This window comes from Phlebotomus papatasi, chromosome 2 (genome assembly GCF_024763615.1).
Source record: "Phlebotomus papatasi isolate M1 chromosome 2, Ppap_2.1, whole genome shotgun sequence".
Classification (NCBI taxonomy): Eukaryota; Metazoa; Arthropoda; class Insecta; order Diptera; family Psychodidae; genus Phlebotomus; species Phlebotomus papatasi.
In genome coordinates this window covers 48,585,005-48,608,857 of record NC_077223.1, presented here as the reverse complement: position 1 = coordinate 48,608,857, position 23,853 = coordinate 48,585,005, and the positions used below count along the sequence as shown (strand labels likewise).

The following is a 23,853-nucleotide window of genomic DNA, read 5'->3' as shown; positions in this document are numbered from 1 at the left end:
GAAAAGTCAAAATCCCCAAAAGCCAAAATCGAATATGGATCGAAATCTCGAATGAGTGAAAATTCCGAAAAGCCAAAATCCTGAATTCTTAAAAGTGTTTTTCAAGATTGCACCCGTACCTGCTGGAGGAAAAGGAAAATTTTCTGTATTTTGGGAAATGATTTTACATATCATCCTCCGTATAATTTTAGCTTTTTCGAGATTTTGGCCCTTTCAGGATTTTGGCTTTTGAGATTTCGGTTTTTGGGACTTTCGGAATTTTGGATTTTCGGGTTTTTGGCTAATTCAAGAATTTTGGTTTTCAGGTTTTTTGCCCATTCGGGATTTTAGCCTTTCGGGATTTTAGCCGGCATCAAAGATAACATACAACATACTATACGCACATGCAGTACTATACGTTTCGTATGTTTCCCATATGTTTCTAGCGTGTCGAAAAAACTTTTGAGTTTATTAGCTGTTTTCTATCATTGTAGAATGAATTATCAAATAATACTAATACAAAATAAAGGCCAATTTAATAACGAAAACGCAACCGAAAACCTCAAATTGGCAACCTACGTAGTTTTGGAGATATCTCGTGAAATATGTACGAAAACAGGAAAAACATTACATTAAAACTGGTCGCATTTTTTAGAGCTAATGTTACCCTCCTGTACTATACTATTTATTAAAAACCTTCCGAAATAATGGAAATAATGTCCACTTATGCACGGGTCATTAAAAATCAGAAATCAATATCTTTGACCGTTTGACCTCTAACTCGGGAACAAACCTAAGATTAAATAAAAAAATAATTTCCGATGAAATTAATCAATTTTCGTTACTTAACCGCTTTATTGCCGATGAAGGCCGACGCAGTCTTGTTCAAAATTTCAATACCTTTCCAAAAACTTTAAATTTAACCAAATCGGTTAAAAAATATGCCCATCAAAGTGATTGACCTTTGACTTACGATATTGCAAAATGGTGAAGTTTCTGGTCAGTAGGTGTGTTTGGAAAAAATGTTCGCCTAGATTATCTCTAAAACATATCCGAAAATCATTGAAAAGCGGGCCAATTTTTAGAAAAAAACAAACAACAAACCATGGTTTTAAAGAGGATGGAGGGGGTGGCGGAAGAAAGAAAAAAAACTGCTGGAGATATTGTTCTTTTATTGGGGGTCACCGAAGACCGGAAGTTGATATCTTTTACCGTTTAAGCTCCGGAGTGGTGATAAGTTGAAAAAAAGTCGATTATAGCTGCTCTCTACTAGTTCTACAATTCATAAAAAATAGCCAAATGTGTATGAGCTGATTACCTGTCTTACAAAATAATAATCGGTTTTGACCAATTTATTTATTAACAATATTAACAACAAGAAATTGTGAAAATATTTTTTTTTGCAAACTAGAGATTATGGTGTTCTACTAACGGGCATAGACCAAATATTGGCAGTGATGGGTTATTTACTTACGATAAAATTCAAAACTTTAAACTCATTTTTTTACACTTTGCCCCAGATTCCCGTACCGCATTGAGATCCTTTACTCTAACTGTGACAAAAAAAATCAAAAGTTTATTTTCAATGAAGTAACATTTATTATAAAATTATATTTAAATTTTGGAGTGATGAGAACTTTCTTTTTAATTTATACAAAAATTGTAAAGAAAATTTCCCGTTTTAGTTTTTTAGTTATATTATAGTTATGCTTTGTGAGAATTGTAATTTTTGTAGTAAATTCATTAATTATAAATTGCAGTATTTAAATTGTAATTGGTCTTAATTAGTAGGAAATTTGTTAACTCTCACCTTCACGAATTATTAACAAAATTACCCAAAATTACCGAATATTTAACACAGACATTGAATAAATGGAGCTGACCAGACACAAATTTCAAGATCAAGCTTGTATAAAGTTGAATGAACGTATAATACAAATATATGTATTTTATCAACTCTTTGAAAGTTTTATATGTATGCTCTACGCCCATCATTCTAACAAATGAGAACCTGCAAAACACTTTTAGTGTTGCTCTACGTTCGTTTGAAATTAGACGTGCTACTAATTCTGAAAGTCTATAAATAGCATTGTAAATTCTTAAATGTAATAAATTTGTCGGTAATAATGAATTGCGAAATAATATTGTGAATCATTGTCACGATAACCATTACTAAGATAACGAAAAGATTGGATCTGTCTGCGAGTGACTTGGTACAAAAGCCAATGGACAGATAAATTCCCAAAGTATTTGAAATTCCATCGTGATCGTGTGACTATCAATCCTGAAAACTGTTTGGAATTGCAACTTTGAGACATATAATGAAATTTCTTTTACCTATTGTTGCGGTGGTCTTTGCTTTATTTGTCCACAATGCATCAGGATACAACATTTTGGGAATATTTCATACTGGAGGAAAATCTCATTACATCTTGGCAGCAGCATTGATGAAGGGATTGGCCGAAGCCGGTCACAATGTGAGTTTGAAGTTTGAAGTGCGTTGGTATGAAAACAATTCCTAATTTTTCTTGCATTGTCGTACATGCAGGTGACTATAGTTGCTCCATTTCAACAACAAACTCCAGTGAAAAATATGAGAGAAGTTGTTCTCACATTACCACCGGCAAATGTTTTCAGTAAACTCCTTTATGAACAAAATGAAAATTCTATTTCTGAACAACTTGAAACTGTACTTGTGTTTGGACTTAATTTTACGGATGATGCATTAAAGGATCAAAAAATGCAGGAACTCATGAGAAGTGGGGAGAAATTTGATGTAATAATTGTTGAGATTTTCTTATCTGAAACACTTCTTGGACTTGGAAAGGTCTTTGATGCGCCTATGATTGGATTCTCTTCATTTGGCGCTTCGAAATGGAGCACAGATTTGAATGGATCACCATCCCCATTGTCTTATGTTCCACATTTCCAATTCACATTTACCGATCGTATGTCCTTCGGTGAACGTTTGGCAAATACCATGATCACTATTTTCGAAAAAGTATACATGGATCTCCATTACAATCATAGGCAGGTAGGTTAATAAGTTGCTTTTTATAAAGATTTTGTGATTTTGCAATTATTTGGGAATACTATTAATTTTTTTTACATCAGGAAATCCTCTACAACAAATACTTTGCTGACCCAAAGCCTAAGTTAGACGATCTAAAACGGACATCACTATCCTTAGTCTTTCTAAATTCTCATTTTTCAATGAGCTATCCTAGACCTTTCTTACCCAATATGATCGAAATAGGGGGATATCATATTAAGAAGAAACCTGAACCTCTACCCAAAGATCTCCAAGATTTTCTCGATTCATCGCCTAACGGAGTAATTTACTTTTCTATGGGATCCAATCTTAAGAGTGCTGATTTACCTACCGAAAAGAAAGATGCCCTGCTCAAAGTTTTTGGAAAACTTCCAGTCAGAGTGATGTGGAAATGGGAAGATGATACATTGCCAGGCCAACCGAAGAATGTCCTCATTCGAAAATGGTTTCCTCAGGATGACATTTTGGCCCATCCAAAAGTTCGGCTATTCATCACCCATGGTGGTCTACTGAGCACAATGGAGGCAACCTACTACGGAGTTCCATTAATTGGTATTCCGATATTTGGTGATCAAACTATGAATATGGGAAAAGTTGAGACTGCTGGATATGGCATTACTGTGGCATTTACGAATCTCACTGAAGAATCCATATCATGGGCTATCAATGAAATGTTATCGGATGATCGGTATGCAAAACAGGCGAAGACAATTTCTTCCCGTTTCCGTGATCAACCAGAGGATCCCATGAGTCGTGCTACTTACTGGGTAGAATACGTAGCTCGACATGGAGGCGCCAGACACTTAGTTTCTGGAGGCAAGAGCTTAATTTTATTCAATACCACAATTTGGATGTATTTGCTTTGCTTTTTGCAATACCGATTTTATTAATTCTGGGCATTAAATGGATTTTAAATAAATTGTTTAGAAAAGTATTTCGCCAGGAGGATCGTATGAAGAAGAACAAATAGTAATTTTATCGTCTCCATCGGTTATTATAGTATAATCTGTACTTATGTTTCCTGATTCTTTTTTATTAGACTATGACACTGGATGCGACAATATTGTTAAAATAAGTAACATCAGTTAGTATTAGTAAAGCTTTTAATAATAACTACTTTCCAATCAAATTATAAAAATATTGCAATAAAATAATTAAACTTTATTAAATGTTACTTATTTTAACAATATTGTCGCATCCAGTGTCATAGTCTAATAAAAAAGAATCAGGAAACATAAGTACAGATTATACTATAATAACCGATGGAGACGATAAAATTACTATTTGTTCTTCTTCATACGATCCTCCTGGCGAAATACTTTTCTAAACAATTTATTTAAAATCCATTTAATAAATTGTTTAGAAAAGTATTTCGCCAGGAGGATCGTATGAAGAAGAACAAATAGTAATTTTATCGTCTCCATCGGTTATTATAGTATAATCTGTACTTATGTTTCCTGATTCTTTTTTATTAGACTATGACACTGGATGCGACAATATTGTTAAAATAAGTAACATTTAATAAAGTTTAATTATTTTATTGCAATATTTTTATAATTTGATTGGAAAGTAGTTATTATTTTTAATAAAGTTTAATTATTTTATTGCAATATTTTTATAATTTGATTGGAAAGTAGTTATTATTAAAAGCTTTACTAATACTAACTGATCAAACCGATTAAACATTTTAAGGACCCATTATATTACAGGTGACTATAGAAATACATAATTAGCTGAGATTCTTTATAATCTCAGTTTTTTATGGCAGTTTAGAGACAAAATTTAGAAATACATACAAAGAAAAAAATATGTTGTAAGAGTGTTCACCAGATAAACAAAAATTTACGAACAAATAACAAAATTTTACGAACATTTTTTGAGTGTTTACGAACATTTACGAACAAATGTTTGTAAAAGTATAAAAAAATGTTCGTCAAGTGATCATGTTACGAACAACGGTTGTGAAAAAGTACAAACTTTTACGATCTTGTTTGTTTGTTATGCGATTTACGAGCATTTCGTAAGTCGCCAATAGAATTTCACAAACATTTACGAGAAATTAAAAAAAAAATCTGTTTAGTTGAAAAATATTTTTTGGACTCTCTTTTCTTTAAAGACAGTGAATTTGAATTCTGTTTGTCCATCGTCCGTCCATCCATTCGTCCATATGTTACCACCTGCACAGGTCAAACGGTTAGAGATAGTGACTTGGGACCTTCGGGGGACTCACCATAAGTCGGTCTCTGCATCATTCAAATGTTCCTTATTTTAATGTTGAGGGTCGACCGTTAGGATGATTTGAATCAGATGTTGGAATTTCGGTCTAAAAACTTTCTTGTTCTTCTATATGCTTTTATGATCGAAACCGTCGGCCAATAAAAACATAAAGAAGAACAAGAAAGTTTTTAGACCGAAATTCCAACATCTGACTCAAAAAAGTTCCTTATTTTCTTCAACTTCTCTCCTTCCCCTCCAAAATCATGTTTTTTGGGATTGATCAAATGTGTAGTGCGATATTTTTACTTTTGGATAAATTTTAGACGTTTTAAAGGTTTCCTAGGCAATCATTTCACCTCCTATTTACGGAAATATCGTTGAATCATTCCTAATAACTGTTTTTCAACAAAGGTTAAAAAAGCTTAACCGTACTCGTTCATGTTTGGGCTCATTGGAAAGGTCTTACATAACAAGTTTGAATTGGTCCAATTGGGTGTGAATCGGTAATGAACCGGTTGTAAACGGATATGCAACTTTGGCCGAAAATCAATTGTATTACTCCTAAGTTATTTTGGGCGATCTATAAATTGGTCCAAACCAAGGGGGAGATATTAGGGTTGGAAGTGGTGTACGGTTGAAAATGAAGTGCTTGGAAGTCTTTGGAAGTGGAAGTGCCCGATAATAAAGTCTTTTCTGCCTAATTCCATATTTTTCAGACTACGCTACTCTTAGTTAAGATTTTTAATTCGAACGGCAGTGTAATTTGAAAAGATCTTTTTTGACATTTTACAAGTTCGGTTATGACAATGAAATGGAGCAAATATGCTCAAACTCAAATTTATTACAGCTTAATTTGTGTTGTAATTTTTCCGAGGAAATATTCAGCTGAATAATACTTTTTGACTTTGAATCAATTTGATATAATATATTTTTTTTAATAATTTATCGTAATATGTATTGGATGATTGCATAAATTCGTGGGACTTTTTCGCAAATATAGTTAAGGGGTATCTCATAGAACATATCCACCATTTTTTTTTGTTTACGTTTCTGCATATGCTGGAAAGGTTTTAGGGTATTACGTCTCTTCAAAAGTATTCTTCAAAAAGGTCGATTTGTGCTTTTGAGAACTTTTACAAAATGAGAAACGAAAAGGAATATTTGTAATAAGGAATGTTTGCGTAATTTTGAATAAATCTAAGTGATGGACTTCCATAAAAAAAAACATTTTGGAGGTTTATTTAGATCGTGTCCTTGCTCTAAAGGTGATTAAAAGTGGCTTTGAAAATTTCGAAATAGGGATTTATCCTTCGAAATATTAATTCTATTTTAAACGGTCTCTAATATTGATGGCTATAGTGTGAGTATCCTAGTGGAAGAAAATTTTTCGATAACAATTGAAGAGATTATTAATATGTTGGAAAATAATTTTGGAAAAATTTCTCTAATACAACAGTAACGGAAAAAGTCTGGTAAAAAATAGTCAAGCTTGTAGCAAAAGTTAATTAGCAATCACTAAAAACCTTTCCCAAAAGTGCAAAACGTTTCAATTTTAAATTTTGAAGCCAGGGAGAGAATTAAGCTTAATAAAATCTGAAGATACATCTGAAGTGCTAAATTAGTTGTTGCACTCGTACTTTTGGATTCTTACAGACTTTCCAGCACAGTGTCAATAATTGCAAACGACAATACATTTTTTTAGAGACTTTATTTTCCAAACGTAGCTTCATTGGTCTATTAGGAAAATTCAAAATATGTTGATACCGTTAAACAAAGATAATATTAAAGTACTGAAAGTATGCAAGTGCAAGAATATCTGTCGCTAGAAATTCAAAATATAAGCAAAATGTTAGAAATATGCGGAATAATAAATTTCTTTAGATATTTTTTAATGTTTTCTTAATTGGATTTCTCATAAGATTAAATAAATTATTGATTAGTAAGTGTAAGAAGTGCATGAAGTGCAGGAAGTGCTGGAAGTATTGCAGCATTTTCGAGATTGTTGCGAATTTTTGGAAGTGCGCAGGGCTATTCCATGCAAATTGTGGAAGTGCCTGGAAGTGGTGTACACATTTTCACCCTAATATCTCCCCCTTGGTCCAAACAGGCTGTTCTGAATCGGTTTAAGGTAAATGATGCGATAGAATTTTTGAGGTATTTAACAGATTTTAGCATATCTACCACTATGTCACGAGTTCGAGCATTTCACAAAGTATAGGACGCTTTGCCACCCTTTTACCATTATTATTCCTATTTTTATTAATATTTTTACTTTTCGCTGTTTTTTTCCTAATTGGCCATATAAGTACATCAGATATTATTCATAAAAATATTTAAATATTTACAAATTGTGAAAAAAAATATTTTGGGTCATATCATGAAACACTTACTGAAAAGGAAGAAAGAGGAAGTTTCAGGTAAGCATGACTAGAAAATAAAAACAAAATTGGGATAATAAATTATTATTCTATGGGAAAGATACTAGATATTTTCAATTAGTCAGTACTGAGAAAATGACTGGACTTTATTAGTTTAAATATAGCCCCATAAAACTTTGGCATCCAAGCCTTTAAAAAAATAATATCCTTTGCCTGAAACTCCTCATACCTTCCTACAGGGTTACCTTTCAATATTTGATTTGACAAAAAAAAATGCAATCATCTCACATGATTATGTATCATGTAAGAAGTAACAAATTTCAAAGTTAATCTGGAAAATAAAATCATTAGATGACGATGTCATGGTTCTTTGCGTTTCTTTGAAAGCTCCCAAAACATATACATATGAGAATAATTGTTCTCACATATATAAACTCGGTTATATAAATTACAAACACATCTTTCTAATTTTCGTGGATGTGTGTGATAAAATTCGTAAACTATTATATCGTTTTTTTTTCTCCATCAGCAACCAGTTGGGCACAACATTTCATAACTGGCGGACGTTATTTCAAGATCACGCCTTGATAAAATACAATCAGTGCCTTTCTGAAAATTGGTGGTGCTAAAATTGATAAGACTATTTACGTGAAATTGTTCGTTGACTTATTATAAAAGTACCACATAAAATACCTTTCATTATGAAGATTAATTTTTTCGGTAGTTTGTGTACTATTTTGTTTTGTCTCGGAAATGCACATGCATACAATATTTTGGGAGTTTTTCACACAGGTGGAAAATCCCATTATATTGTTGGATCAGCTCTCATGAAGGGTTTAGCAGAAGCTGGGCACAATGTGAGTTTCAAATTTGATATTTCAATTTATTGACAGGTATTAATTGCTATGTTGATAAATTCCAGGTGACTATTGTGGCCCCATTCAAGCACCCAAATCCACCGGCCAACATGCGTGAGGTCGTTATCACAACATACCCATATATAGATGTTAGCAAGTCATTCCTGCAAGAAGAACCCAAGTCATTCCTCGAACAAGTTCATGAATTTATAGATGTTGTAATTAATATGACGAATTTTATACTTACTGATCCTGCTGTTGTGGACTTAATGCATAAAAGAGAGAAATACGATGTGATAATTCAGGAAATATTTTTAGCAGAAGCTCTTTTAGGCTTTGGAAAACACTTTAATGCTCCAATAATTGGCTTTTCAACTTTTGGTGCTTCCAAGTGGTCAACGGATCTAAATGGATCACCTTCACCTCCATCCTATGTACCAAATGTTCAGTTATCATTTTCAGATCGAATGACTTTTGTCGAAAGATTGATAAATGTCGTTGTAAATGCCGCAGAAGGAGTTTATTTTGGGTACTACTTTCATGGAAAACAGGTATGATTACATTTTTTTTATTATTTCAAAATATATATTAAATATAACATCATTTTTAAAACACTTTTCAGGTCGAGCTTTACAACAAATATTTTCCTGATCCCAAGCCATCCCTTGAAGAACTGAAAAGTACTCATATGTCTCTTGTTTTTTTGAACTCTCACTTTTCATTGAACTACCCCCGGCCTTATTTACCCAACATGATTGAAATTGGAGGATTTCATGTGAATAAAAAGGCCAATCCTTTGCCCAAAGATCTTCAAGATTTTCTCGATTCAGCACCAAATGGTGTAATTTACTTTTCATTGGGATCCAATTTGAAAAGCACTGATTTACCAAATGAGAAGAGAGATGCTTTATTGAAAGTTTTTGGAAAACTTCCAGTGAAAGTGATGTGGAAATGGGAAGATGATAATTTACCGAATCGACCAAATAACGTTCTTGTGCGAAAGTGGTTTCCTCAGGATGATATTTTGGCTCATCCCAAAGTAGTAATGTTCATAACTCATGGGGGTCTCCTCAGTGTTATGGAGTCAATATATCATGGAGTTCCAGTACTGGGCATTCCTATCTTTGCCGATCAACACATGAACATAGGAAGAGCACAAAAAGCTGGATATGGTCTTACTGTAACATACACAAATCTCACTGAAGAATCCATATCATGGGCTATCAATGAAATGTTATCGAACGATCGGTATGCAAATCAGGCGAAGGCTGTGTCTTCCCGTTTCCGTGATCAACCAGAGGATCCCATGAGTCGTGCTACCTACTGGGTAGAATATGTAGCTCGACATGGTGGTGCTAAACACTTAGTTTCTGGTGGCCAAGAGCTTAATTTTATTCAATACCACAATTTGGATGTATTTGCTTTGCTTTTTGCAATACCGATTTTATTAATTCTGGGAATTAGATGTCTTTTAGTGAAGATCTGTTGTAGTAGAAATAAAAGTAAAAGTGCCCAAAAAAGCTCAAAGAAAACGAACTAACAGTATTATGGATGTAAGAAATCTTCTAGTGAAATAAATTGATATTTTGTGAAATATAATCTATATTTTTCCTGTCGTTGATTACATCGTCTGTGAAACATTGGTTCTGAATTTTCTAAAGCCAATTTAATCTTGGCATGAGACGCAGATATTTTTATGATAAAAAGTGCCTGTACGATAGACAAAAGAGTTGTGTTCACGGTAGTAAAGCTCAGTTGTGCTTAGAAGGTCGTTAGTTGTGATCTGTTCTCCCTGCTTTCTAAGTGAATTTTCGTGCTGTTACGATGAAAGGCCCATGTAAATTTTTTTCATTGGGATTTTTCGTTTTTCTTGCTCTCGGTTTTGGCACAGATGAAGTGTCTTCCTACAAAATACTCATGGTTTTTCCTAGTTTTAGCCCATCTCATTTAATAGTGGCTTCTGGGTTGCTAAAAGGTTTAGCTAAGAAGGGTCATGAAGTGAGTGCTATTTCTTAAAAATAAATAAAATTATGTTTAAAAAATCTTCTTTTTAAATAAAAGGTGACCATGGTGAGCTCTTATCCACAATCCAAACCTGTGAAGAATTATCGTGATGTTGTACTTCCTCTAGATAAATTTGATAAAGGTAATATCATATGTACTGTACATATTACTTTATGTGACTTTGCATTATGTAAGCAGAATTTTGTGTTTATGAGATATTCTGGTGATTGATTGAAAACAAAATGCCAAAACTAAGTGCTTTATTATTTTTCCTCTTAAGATGCTATTATGGCAGATATGGTGAAAAATGCTGGACAACAATTTCAAATGATTACAAAAATGCCAGAAATGATGAAAATGTCCTATGACATAGCCAATGAAACAATGTCCAATCCTGAATTTAGAAAGATCATGGAAGAGGAGTCCTTTGATTTAGTAATATTGGGTATTTTCGCCAATCAGTTTCTCGCAGGACTTGGATATCACTTTAAATGTCCTGTGACTGTAATGAGTCAAGTTCAAGCAGTGTACATGACATCAGAGTTAGTAGGAAATCCTGTGAGCCTTGCATCAACTTCTACCGTCTTCCTTGGATATAGTGGCCGAATGACTTTTATGCAGAGAGTGAAGAACATATTTGCTGGTGTCCTAGAGATGTTAATGACCCAATTATTACTCCGCCCTTATGATAGAATGTATTACGAATCCAACTTTCCTCCAGATAAATATCCCAGCTTCGACGAATCTCTTCGGAATGTATCACTCGTTCTTGTGAATCATCATTTTAGCCAGGGAAATCTGCGTCCCTATGTGCCAGCCATGGTAGAAATTGGAGGAATTCACATCGAAGATGAAACCGATCCATTACCTAAGGATATCCAGGAATTTTTAGACTCTGCTACAGACGGTGCTGTTTTCTTTAGCTTTGGCTCAAACTTGAAAAGTTCAATTTTGCCACAGCACAAGCTAAACGCAATAATTAAAACATTTGGGCGTTTAAAGGAGAAAGTACTCTTCAAATGGGAAAATGATGATCTTCCTAATAAACCTGACAATATGATGATCGGAAAATGGTTGCCACAGCGCGATATTTTAGCTCACAAGTATTGAAAATTATTACAATACACACATAAAATTTTTTAAAATAGGAATATTTCTAAAATTCAAATATTATTTCTCTTTTACAGAAATATTAAACTTTTTGTTAGCCATGGAGGAATGGGTAGCATTGCTGAAGCAAAGTACCGTGGGGTTCCATTGATCGGTGTGCCATTTTTCGGAGATCAAATGGGTAATGTTGCAGTGGTGGCTGAAGAAGGATGGGTGTATCAATTAAACTTTGATGATCTTACCGAAGAAACTTTCTCAGAAGCTCTTAAGGAAGTTCTTACAAATCCAAAGTAAAAAATTGTTAATATTTTTAAATTCTTTGAATATTAATAGGTACAACTTATTTCCAGATATGGAGACATAGCACGAACACGTGCTCAACTCTACAAAGATCGTCCTCAGTCAGCCCTAGAGACAGCTAACTATTGGATCGAATATGTTATCAGGCATAAAGGAGCTCCTCATATGCAATCACATGCAGTTCATTTGAATTTTTGGCAGAATAATTCAATAGATGTTATTGCGTTCTTATTTGCAATTCTGCTTATTTTTATCAAGATTTCTATCTTAATTACAAAATTTGTCTTCCGATATTTAAAAAACAGACTGTTCCCTAAGCATAAAAAACAGAAGCAACTGTAAGCATTAGCAATATTCAATTTGGCTAATAAGTACAATAAAATGTTAATTAATATTTTTTTTTAAATTTTTATCTCCTTGTAGAAGTATAAAAAGGTTCTGACGATTTTTAGAATTTTAATTTGATCTGGGCTAAATGAGTCATTGTCACATTTTATTTTATTTTTTTAAAATCGGTGTGAAATTTGATCAAGCATAGAGTTTTTTGATTCATCGAGAAGCATGCCATTTCTTATTGAGTTTCCTTATCGCGTAAAAGATAATGTAGTAAAAATAATATTGTATAAAGTTTGACTTTAACCACAAACATATCATATCTACATCATAAGTGCTACGCACAGATCTGATAAGATGACTATAAAATGGACAATGACAATGAAAAAAATATTCAGTCAAATCTTGAAGCTTATTGTATCAATTGGGAATAGCCGAGCTTCCAGTTAATATTTAAAGCCATCACAATGAAGAAGTCGTCATATTTACTGTCGTTGGGATTTTTCCTATGTCTCGCAATTGCAGCCAAAGAAGTATCTTCCTATAAGATCCTTATGGTTTTTCCAAGTTTTAGTGCCTCACATCTAATTGTAGCTTCAGGATTGCTCAAAGGATTAGCCAAAATGGGCCATGAGGTGAGCTTATATGATACAACTTCACTTGAATTTTAGTTCATATTTTTAACAATCTCAGCTTCTGTGATCCAAGATTTTTAATAGATAAAATCTGACCTCGTACAATTGTTTAATAGTTTTCAAATGGAATTGTTCCAGGTGACAATGGTAAGCTCATTTCCTCAACCAAAACCATTAAAGAACTATCGTGATGTTGTCTTGCCACTAGAAGATATTGATAAAGGTTGGTTTATTATTGATTTTAGTGAACATGAAATGATACTGGCAAGGGGGAGATATTAGGGTCGGGAGTGGTGTACAGGTGAAAATGAAGTGCTTGGAAGTCTTTGGAAGTGGGAGTGCTCAAATATAATGTTTATTTTTGCCTAATTACGTATTTTTCAGACTACGTTAGTTTTAGTTGAGATTTTTAATTCGAGCGGCAGTATAATTTGAAAATATTTGTTGAAATTTTTCAAGTTCGGCTATTACAATGAAATGGAGCAAATACGTTCAAACTTATTACAGCTTAATTTGTGTCGTAATTTTTTTGAAGAAAATATTCAGTTGAACAATAATTTTCCTCAATTTTTGCAGAAATTATAAATTCATGTAGTGGCTCTCAAATAATGACATACCCTGAAAAAAATGTCTCGTTAAACGAACAAATGGATTTTGTTGAAATTTTGTCAAAAGGATGTTATTTGCCAATTTGACAAAACTTTTTCTTGCATTTTATTGGAAAAACACCCTTTTGACAAACTTTGAACAAGATCCAGTTGGCCGCCGTTTTGACAAAACTTTTCCATATTGTGTATGGAAGAACATCCTTTTTACAAACTTGTCTTGTAAATTTGACAAAACATTTTTTTCAGAGTAGCATTGCAGTTGACTTTCAATCAATTTGATATAATTTTTTCTAATTTATCGTATGGGCACATTATGAGACAAATGGTAGAGCACTCGCTATATGCTGCAAGTGTCCCGGGTTCGAATCCCCTTTAGGTCACCAGGAATTTTTCTGGCGTTAAAGGTGTTCGGATTGCATCCAGTGAGCTTCACTGCACTTGATTCCACGGGCATGGGACTGACATTCTCATTCCGTTCAAGAAAAAAATAATAATACAAGTCTAGAAATCTCCTTGCGGGAAGGCCTTGTTCCTTCATGAAATATTGTGCCAGCATTATTATTTATTAATTTATCGTATTCGTGGGACTTTTTCGCGAATGTCGTTAAGCGGTATCCCATAGGTTACCTCCACCATTTTTGTTTACCTTTTTGCATATACTGGAAAAGGTTTTACAATGCCGAAATTGTTCTTCAAAAAAGTTGATTTGTGTATTTGAGGACTATTACAAAATGAGGAACGAAAAGGTGCATTTAATTCTAGATTAATTTTGGAAAGGTTTAAGTGATCTACTTCCATTAAAGGAACATTTTGGGGTTTATTTAGATCGCGTCCTTGCTCTAAGGATGATTGAAAAGTAGCTTTGAAAATTTAGAAATAGGGATTTATTCTTCGAAATATGAATTTCATTTTAAAGGGTCTCTAATATTGATATCAATATTGTGAGTATCCTAGTAAGAGTATCCTGTGAGTATGAGTGAGTATCCTAGAAAGGCTTGGATGTGTTTAAAAGCTCGGCACGTAGATGCCACATTCTTTCACTCAAAGGAAAAAAGGTAACTTTATGATTGTGGCCATTTTTCTCCTGATATGTTGCGATAAAAAAATCTTTTCTGCGAATCGAATATACAACAATACAACAATAGCGCAAAAGATCCTGGAAAAAAGCTAAGCATGTTGCAAAAGTTGATTAGCAATCATCTGAAACTTTTCCCAAGAGTGCAAAATATTTTAATTTTTGATTTGAAGTATTTTGAAACCAGGGAGAGAATCAAGTTCAAAAAAAGGTGAAGCTACGTCTGAAGTGCTGAATTAGTTGTTTCACTCGTACTTTTGAACTCTTACAGACTTTCCAGCACAGTTTCAATAATTATAATATAAACGATAATACGTATTTTTCCAAAAGTAGCTTCACTGCCCTCTTAGGAAAATTCAAAATATGTTTATACCCCTTCATAAAACGCAGATAATATTAAAATATTGAAAGTGTGCAAGAATATCTGGCGCAAGAAATTTAAAATATAAGCAAAATTAAAAAAAATGTGTAAATATAAATATCTTGAGATTTTTAAAGAATTTTTATAATTAATTTTTTCATCATATTAAATAAATTATTGATTTATAAGCATGAGAAGTGCATGAAGTGCAAGAAGTGCTGGGAGTATTGCTACATTTTCGAGAGTGTTGTGAAGTTTTGGAAGTATGAAGGCCTCTTCCATACAAATCGTGGAAGTACCTGGAAGTGGTGTACACATTTTCACCCAAATATCTCCCCCTTGGATACTGGCTTAATTTATTACTTAGAAAATAATTTAAAAAAAAAACATAATTTCAGACTCAATGATATCAGAATTTGTGAAATCTGCTGGAAATCAATGGGATCACTTTATGAAATTGCCTGATATGATAAATAAGTTTTACGAGGTGGCAAATCGAACTATGTCCAATCCAGAATTTAAGAAAATCATGCAAGAGGAATCGTTTGATTTGTTAATCTTAGGTCCAATGGGTAATCAATTTTTGTGCGGACTAGCACATCATTTCAAATGCCCATGGGTTATAATGAGCCAAGTTCAACCAATGCTGATGACAACCCAACATGTGGGGAATCCTGTAAGTGTTGCATCAACTCCTCAAGCAGCATTAGGCTATCGTGCACCTATGACTTTTACACAACGCTTGCAGAATTTTTTAGTGACAGGCGTTGAGGTGCTCGTTACTAAATATTTCCAATATTTAGACAGGACTTACTACGAATCTATATTCTCGAAATATAATTTTCCCAGCTTTGATGAAACTGCCCGGAATGTGTCACTTGTACTTGTAAATCATCATTTTAGTCAGGGTCATCTTCGTGCTAACGTTCCAGCCCTGGTAGAAATTGGAGGAATCCATATCGAAGACGAAACCGATCCATTACCTAAGGATATCCAGGAATTTTTAGACTCCGCTACAGACGGTGCTATATTCTTCAGTTTCGGTTCCAATGTTAAGAGTTCTCTCTTGCCACAGGAAAAGATAAATGCAATTATTAAATGTTTTGGGCAATTGAAGGAAAAGGTGATTTTTAAATGGGAAAATGATGATCTTCCCAACAAACCTGAAAATATTATGATCGGAAAATGGCTGCCACAGCGAGATATTTTAGCCCACAGGTACATTAAATAAAAAAAAGTAGTTTAATAGTAATATTCCTAAAATGTAATAATTTTTCTTCTACAGAAATATTAAACTTTTTGTTAGCCATGGAGGACTGGGTAGCATTGCTGAAGCAAAGTACCGTGGAGTGCCATTAATTGGAGTGCCATTTTTCGGAGATCAAATGGGTAATGTTGCAGTGGTGGCTGAAGAAGGATGGGCATATCAACTTAATTTTGATGATCTTACTGAAGAGACCTTTTCTAAAGCTCTCACGGAAGTTCTCACAAATTCAAAGTATGGTTTGAAATTTCTATTATTTTTTTAATTTCCTTTTATTGGATTTTTCTTTTTTTTTAAGATACGGCGATATTGCGCGAAAGAGTGCTCAACTTTACAAAGATCGTCCTCAAACAGCTCTTGAAACAGCTAACTTCTGGATTGAATATGTTATCCGACATAAAGGAGCTCCTCATATGCGATCACATGCAGTTCACTTAAATTTCTGGCAAAACAACTCAATAGATGTTCTTGCATTTATCGTCGTAATAATTATTTTAGTTGTAAAGACTTTAGTGTTGACGACGAAATTTTTGTGTCGACGATTAAAGAAAAAAATATTCACACAAAAATATAAACAATTGTAAATAAGCCTGCATTAAAAAAACTATTAGTAATTAAACATGTCAGTGATAGTCATCTCATAATAAAGTATTAGTAAAAACAGAGAGGATTTGAGTTTATATAATTGTAAATAAAAGGTGTGATGAAATTTCGACAAATTATGGTAAGTGATCTTCAAGATTATCTTGCTAGAAAGCAATTGGTATTATTTATTGTGAAATGCTTTTTTTATCTTTTCAATCGTCATTTCCATGATGAATTGTAAATTTGTAATGGTTAAGTGAATACGGAATATGATAATACTTCTGCAAATCATCCCACAACAAAACAAATCATGCTTGATAACATCAACTACATCTATAAATATTACACATATATATTTTTAGGAATGTAAATGTATTCATATACATAAAATTACTAAATTTGTAACATTTCAAATGGTATATAAATTTTCCTTCGATTTTCATTTAGAATTATAGTTTTATTTATTTAACTTTTTAATTAATCACTTTGATCACTAAAGTTACTAAAGTCGAAAAATGCAGGTATACGCTTTTAAGTGTTTTAAGTTTTAAGTAAAGTGTGGTGTTTACTTTAATATACATACATACACAGACTTTATTGAATGATATCAAGAAGTTGTGAGTGTGAACATTAATGTGTTGAGAATTGCGCCAAATTTCAGAAGAGTTACTCATTATTAAAACGTAACAGTGCTTTCAGTAATATACTTCCATTTCCAGTCTCTTAAAAAGTTTATTGCCTTCCTGAACAATAATCATCGATGGCAACATGAGTTTCGTAATAGGATTGAAGGTTTTCGTACTCCATTTTGGCAAATCATCACAATAAATCAGCTTATCAGTAACCAAGAATATTATGGTGTCTATCGCCCTGTGATAATAGCGCCGGACAAGTGTGCAATATTTGATTAACCTGCGCCGTCTGTATAGTTATTCAATCAGTATTTTCCGGGCTGTGGTTCAGAGAGCTCACTTCAGACACTGGTTAGTGAGTGATCTCTCATTTATTCCGTGACTTGTTGAATTCATAACCAAGGCCAAATGATTCGAATTATTGTTCTGTGTACCTTTGTCACACTTTTGGCTACTCAATGCCATGGTGCAAAGATTTTACTAGCTTTTCCTACTCCTAGTCGATCGCACATGATTGGTGTTTCTGCCCTTATGAAGGGGTTAGCTGCAAGAGGTCATAGTGTAAGTTCAGTAATTTTTAATTCAGTTCTCAAAAGTTTGTTTTGAAAATAAGATTATATAGCAGATTTTGCTTTAGGTGACAGTAATGAGTTCTTTTCCACAAGAAAAACCCATAGAAAACTACAAAGATGTTGTACTCAAGACTGACAATGCGATCCAAAGTAAGTTGTAGATAAGGGTTGTTATGTATAAAATGTATAGGGGAGACTGGGGCAAAAAGTCACAAAATGGATATTTTTTTTTACAAGCTACTCGAGCGCTTCAGAAATTTCTAATTAGCGCAGTTTTATAGGAAATTTACCGCTCTACAATTTTGTGAAAGTAATTTTCCTCTATTTTGTAAGGAAATACGTTTATCGAGCCGATTTCTAAAAGGTAATTTTGTGACCATTCTCAAAAATACTGGGGCAAATAGTACCAGACATGGGGTATTATCACATTTTGAAAAAAAACCTAGAAGACACATTTTCATAGAAAATTTCTTCATCTACACCTTTGTAAAACAACGTTTTCTCTGCTAGAAAAGCGAGAAAACGAGAAAAGCGCTTTTCAAGCTATTTTAGAAAAAAACACTCACAATAAATGCAAATCGTTTGACCAATTCAAACAAGCGACGAGACATGGTAATGACGTTTCTTTTCGCCGTGAGACATGAGAAATAGCTTCGGTTTTTCTTACATTTTGATCTATAGCTTTTGTTACTTTTTACCCCAAATGGCCATTTTTAATTAAAGAATTTCTGGAGAAAAGAACCTTTGTGAAATTCTAAAATAGAACACGGATTCGTATTCAAAGAATCCAAATTATTTAAGAAATATTCACCAGTGCATCAATTTTGAAAAATAAGTAGGTAATAATTGTTATCTTCCGCAAGGAAAATATTTCAAAAATAGGGCTAAAAACTTCGATATTTTTTATTTTCTAAATTCCTTCTTTGAATTCTAAAAAACTTACGACATTGAAGAAGATCTATGGAGGCTATCTAGAAAAAAATTTTGAGCCGCTATCTTTTTTATCTCGGAAGATACTGAATTTTGAAGTTTTCGATTTGTGACTTTTTGCCCCAGTCTCCCCTAAAGCTTCTGATAACGACTGTAAATTTTTGTTTTTAAATTACATGGTTTAGAAAATTATCTCTGTTTCTAAATAGACAAAACATATATCTGATTTATGTTTTTTTGTACTTTCTTTCTAATAACGACGTTATTTACAATACTGAATATTTTTGCCTAATTGATAGCGTTTTTATCTATATAAAGTTGAGACGTTTCAATAACATTTGTTAATGTTTTAATTTTGTTTTTTTTTAATGACTAAATTATTTTTGTAAATTGTAATTTCAGGTGTAATAACTGAATTTGCGAAAAATGCTGGTTCTCAAGCGGGATTCTTTTCACGCTTCTCTGATATTATCAATATGTCTCTTAGAGCAGCTAACAATAGTTTCCACGAAGAGGCATGGCAAAAAGTGATGCGGGAAGAATCCTTCGATCTCGTCGTGGTTGGAATGTTCTTCAACAATTTTATTATCGGCCTTGGTGACCACTTTAAATGCCCAGTTATGGGAATATTTTCTGGTGGTGTTACAGAGGTTATTAACAGTATGACAGGGAATCCATCAGCAGTCGCATCTGCGCCACATTTTTTCCTTGGGAAAGTTAAGGAAATGGATTTCATGACTCGTGTAAAGACCTTCCTTTTTAACGGATTTGAGAAGCTTATGTGGCAATATGTTAATTATAAGGAGAAACAATTTTACATGTAAGCGATTTTATTTTTTAATTTTATACACGAATAGCTTTTTATTTGCATGATTTTTTTCTTGTTTAGATCTAATTTCCCCAGCCCAAAGTACAAATCATACGAAGAGATGCAGAAAAATATGAGTCTCTTCTTTGTAAATGATCATTTTAGTGTAGGCTCACCTCGTCCATTAGTACCAGCTGTGGTTGAAGTTGGAGGAATTCACATTAAAAATAAGCCTGATCCTTTACCACAGGTAATTTTTATTAAGTATACAAATTTTACTATAAACATAAGTTTAGAAAAATCTAAAGTTTAATATGCGATTATTTTTTTTTAAAGAGAATTCAAGAATTCATAGATGGAGCTGAACACGGTGTCGTTTTCTTCAGTTTAGGATCAAATGTTAAGAGTAGTTTCTTGCCTCAAGAAAAGCTCGATGCTATCTTGAAGACCTTTTCTAAACTTAAACAGAGAGTACTTTTCAAATGGGAAACTGATAGCTTGCCCAATCAGCCTGAAAATGTCATGACTCAGAAGTGGATGCCTCAATCTGATATTTTGGGTAAGTTTACGATTACTAAGAACAGGATCCAAAATTAAATGTCTTTTATATATTTCAGCTCATAAAAATGTCCGTGTATTTGTTGCTCATGGTGGACTTGGAGGCATCACAGAAGCAAAATTCCATGGAGTACCTATTGTAGGAATTCCGTTCTTTGCTGATCAAATGACAAATTTAGCAACGGCTTCACGAGAAGGTTGGGCCGTAGTTATGCAACTCGATGATCTTACAGAAGAAACTTTCAGTCGAGCAATCAAGGAAGTTTTAGACAATCCAAGTTACAAGAATGTTGTCCAGGGTATTTCCACTCTATTTCGTGACCGTCCCCAGACAGCGCTCGAAACTGCGATATACTGGACAGAGTACGTGATACGACACAGAGGAGCACCTCATCTACAAAGCCATGCAGTTCATCTTAACTTCTTCCAACAGAATTCTTTAGATGTTATTGCCTTCTTTGCCATAGTAATTTTCATTATTTTCAAGGTTTGCGCCTTGGCATTGTGCTTTTGCTGTAGAAAGATCACAAAGTCCAAAGGATCATCAAGTAAAAAATCAAAGAGAGAATAACTTTTTATAACGAAAATTTTGCTCCAAAAATAGGAGTACTTCCTCAATTGTCTTAGCTATATAATGTGAAGTAAATAGAAATCAAACAGGTTAATTTCGCTTTATTTTCCCTACATCTACTACTTTTCCCTACAAAATATTCCACCCTCGCAAGTTTCCGGGTTGGTCATCTTTCTCTCGGGGCACTCTTCGTGTTGGTATAATCGAATTACATTGTGTTGCATAAATTTATTCGAATACAGCCACGTTAGCAACGCAATTTGGAAAAATGTGAGAGAAAAGCTACCAATACTACCTACAAGAACACTGTTAGAACCAGGAGAATGTTTTTTCACAAATTCAGGAGCGTTGGCGTAAAATATTAAGAAAATGTATAGTAAGTTTTTTTTATTAAATATATTTTTCATTTTAGTGAATATTTTGCTGGTTTAGCTGAAATTATTAATCTCTTTTTAAGCATGCTAAGTGCCTGAATAGGATATAACAATATAATTTCCGCATGAATTATATAATATATCGTAATGTGTTTAGATTGTATTTATAAAAAATGTGGCGTAACTAGTATGAAAACATTATAATAGGTTTCAAAATAAATGATTGCCCCGTTTCCGAAGGTCTTCAAATCCTAAAATAACAAACAATTTCAGTTGTTTTTCAAAGTCTATTTAAAAGTTAAAGAAAAATCATATCTGCTAAGAAAATAGAGAAATTGAGCAATATACAGAGCTAAAAATTATGTCCGGGTCCGTTTTGTATCCAGGGAATAAGGGTTCGTCTCTCATTTAATACGTTCTTAAGGCCGGCTTCAGACCTGAGGTTTAGCCCAGTTCCCGAAAGTCTCAAATTTCAAAATAACAATAAATTTTATTGATTTTTCAGAATTAACTGGTTCATTTGCCTATAATGTCCAATCCTAAGTCATATTTTCCCAACAAATCTTGACTAATAAGGAATTAGAGAAGTTAAGCCATATAGCTAAGCCTTAGGTCTGAAGCCCGTATAAGGCTATTAATTCAGACTTAAGGTTTTGTCATAAAGCTTTACATCTCTAATTTCTTATCATTCAAGATTTGTTTGAAAATTTTGATTAGGATTGCTGCATATTATAAGGACAAACTACACAGTATTAATGGTAACGGTGCATTAACGGACCCCTTACTGGTCAAGGATCCATTTGTGAAGCGATCCTACAGACTTTTCTTCTTTGCCAGAATACATTCGTATCAAGTCAAATTATAAGCTATCATAGGATTTTGGCTTTCGGGATTTTGGTCCATTCAGGATTTTGGCTTTCGGAATTTTAACCGGGACCCCCTGTGATAGCTTATAATTTGACTTGATACGAATGTATTCTGGCAAAGAAGAAAAGTCCGTAGGACCGCTTCACAAATGGATGCTTGACCAGTAAGGGATCCGTCAATGCACCGTTACCGTTAATGGGTCCCGGTTAAAATCCTGAAACCCAAAATCCTGAATGGACCAAAATCCCGAATTATTAAAAGTGTCATAGCTACTCCCACGATTGCACCCGCGCTTGCTGGAGGCAAAGGGAAATCTTCTATGTTTTAGGAAATTATTCTAAACATTTTCCTCCATATAATTCATCCCTTTCAGGGTTTTGAACATTCGGGATTTTGGATTTCGGGATTTTGGTCTTTTCCGGATTTTGGCGTTCGGGATTTTAGCTTTCGGGATTTTGGCGTTCGGGATTTTGGGTTTCGGTATTTTGGCTTTAGGGATTTTAGCTGCCACCGATCACAGGAGTTAAATAGTTGATTATTCTCCTGAATGTTTCTGAAATTGAGTGTAGGATTTCAACGAGTTCACTCATATGCCTATCTTTTTCATTCTTTCCGAAATTGATTATATGAAAAATAAAAAAATGAAACAGGAATAAATTAAAAGGATGCTGATGTACAGTAAATGCGTAAGTGTCATATTTGATTTAAGGGATTTGATTTATTATCGTCTTAACGGTCTTAACTAACACTGAAAACAGATAAAAATCCCTTGATCTTTTTTAAGCTTCTCTTCTTCTATTTAGCTTCAATATTTGTATTTTTAAAATTATTCTATCTTTAAAAAAATCTTTGCAATATGAATTCTACATTTCGTAATGCGTAATTTTTTTTACAATCATGCCTTAGGTTACTCAAATTTTGATACAGAAAGATTTAGAGAAATATAATCCTTTATTGAGGCATTTCATTTCCCCCCAATTCGTGAGGAATTTGGGGCATCTCCTGACCGTCTCAATGTTGACGATACAGAAAAAAAAGCCCCCGTACTGGAACCTTGAGTTTGGCAGTGTAGCATCAAACCCTTATTGCTTTCTCTGGGAAATCGATAACCCTCTATTTTCTCTCTCTCACACGTCCGGCAGTCCCAGAAAGAGAGCGCACGCGCCCAGAACAAATCCCTCACATAGAGACTTACAGTGGGCAAGTGAAATACCATCGCCAATTGCTTCTGCCTCTCAGTTTATCCAGTTGCAAGTGATCGCGTATTTTGACTACACGCACTGCTCAACACTCCACTGGCCAGTTGTTGCACTTTGGCACAGATTTTCTGGCTAGCTTTCCAGACACTTTTTGGGTGGTAGTGAAGTGTGGGGTAGTTTTTCCTACGCGCCCCAAATACTGTGAACCATTTCCAGTGCTTGCCAAGAAATTCTGTACTTTTTCAGTTGCACAAAAGTGGGCCATTCACTAGAAAATTGTGACAAAAATTTATGCCAGGATTTTCTCTATGTTCAATTGAGGAGGTGTTTCTTAAAGTGAATAGAAGTGGATTCAAAGTTTGGTCTTCCAAGTCGAATATGACGATGTGTGAGGGAGTGTGATGAAAAGTGGTCCGAAAAGGGTTCAAAGTAGATGAAGGGAAGTGGCGGAAAAAGGTCCAATCGGATTGAATTTTCTTCAAGTATTCAATAAAGGTGAAATTCCATTGAATGACTTGTTCCCATACTCTTTGGTTTCTTTTTCGAATTTGTGAGATTTTTCGATCCTCCCACGTACCTTCCAT

The 23,853-nt window shown here is 33.7% G+C and overlaps 3 protein-coding genes and 1 pseudogene across 5 annotated transcripts in view; all 4 read left to right on the top strand.

Moving 5' to 3' along the window:
• The first annotated feature begins 2,019 nt into the window (after positions 1 to 2,019).
• Positions 2,020 to 10,077, top strand: LOC129800980 (uncharacterized; annotated as a pseudogene).
• A 133-nt stretch (positions 10,078 to 10,210) lies between these two features.
• On the top strand, positions 10,211 to 12,291 carry LOC129801430 (UDP-glycosyltransferase UGT5-like). Its single transcript, XM_055846451.1, has 5 exons — positions 10,211 to 10,481; positions 10,545 to 10,629; positions 10,768 to 11,590; positions 11,675 to 11,887; positions 11,948 to 12,291. The coding sequence occupies exons 1-5, from the start codon at positions 10,308 to 10,310 to the stop codon at positions 12,237 to 12,239; spliced, it is 1,587 nt and encodes a 528-aa protein (XP_055702426.1). The 5' UTR covers positions 10,211 to 10,307; the 3' UTR covers positions 12,240 to 12,291.
• A 352-nt stretch (positions 12,292 to 12,643) lies between these two features.
• Positions 12,644 to 20,910, top strand: LOC129800979 (uncharacterized). Its single transcript, XM_055845728.1, has 11 exons — positions 12,644 to 12,865; positions 13,004 to 13,088; positions 15,308 to 16,127; positions 16,195 to 16,407; positions 16,472 to 16,753; positions 17,783 to 17,951; positions 18,028 to 18,112; positions 19,295 to 19,712; positions 19,782 to 19,950; positions 20,037 to 20,259; positions 20,318 to 20,910. Exons 1-11 carry the CDS (start codon positions 12,698 to 12,700, stop codon positions 20,827 to 20,829), a joined length of 3,144 nt encoding a protein of 1,047 aa, XP_055701703.1. The 5' UTR covers positions 12,644 to 12,697; the 3' UTR covers positions 20,830 to 20,910.
• Positions 20,911 to 23,316: 2,406 nt separating this feature from the next.
• LOC129801421 (kazrin) overlaps positions 23,317 to 23,853 on the top strand; it is a 34,058-nt gene continuing 33,521 nt past the window's right edge. For 2 of the 3 annotated variants that reach the window (XM_055846434.1, XM_055846435.1), the window contains exon 1: positions 23,317 to 23,764. The gene's annotated coding sequence lies outside the window, so the exon portion shown is untranslated. The remainder of the gene's footprint in view (positions 23,765 to 23,853) is intronic. The other variant, XM_055846436.1, reaches the window with a different exon arrangement.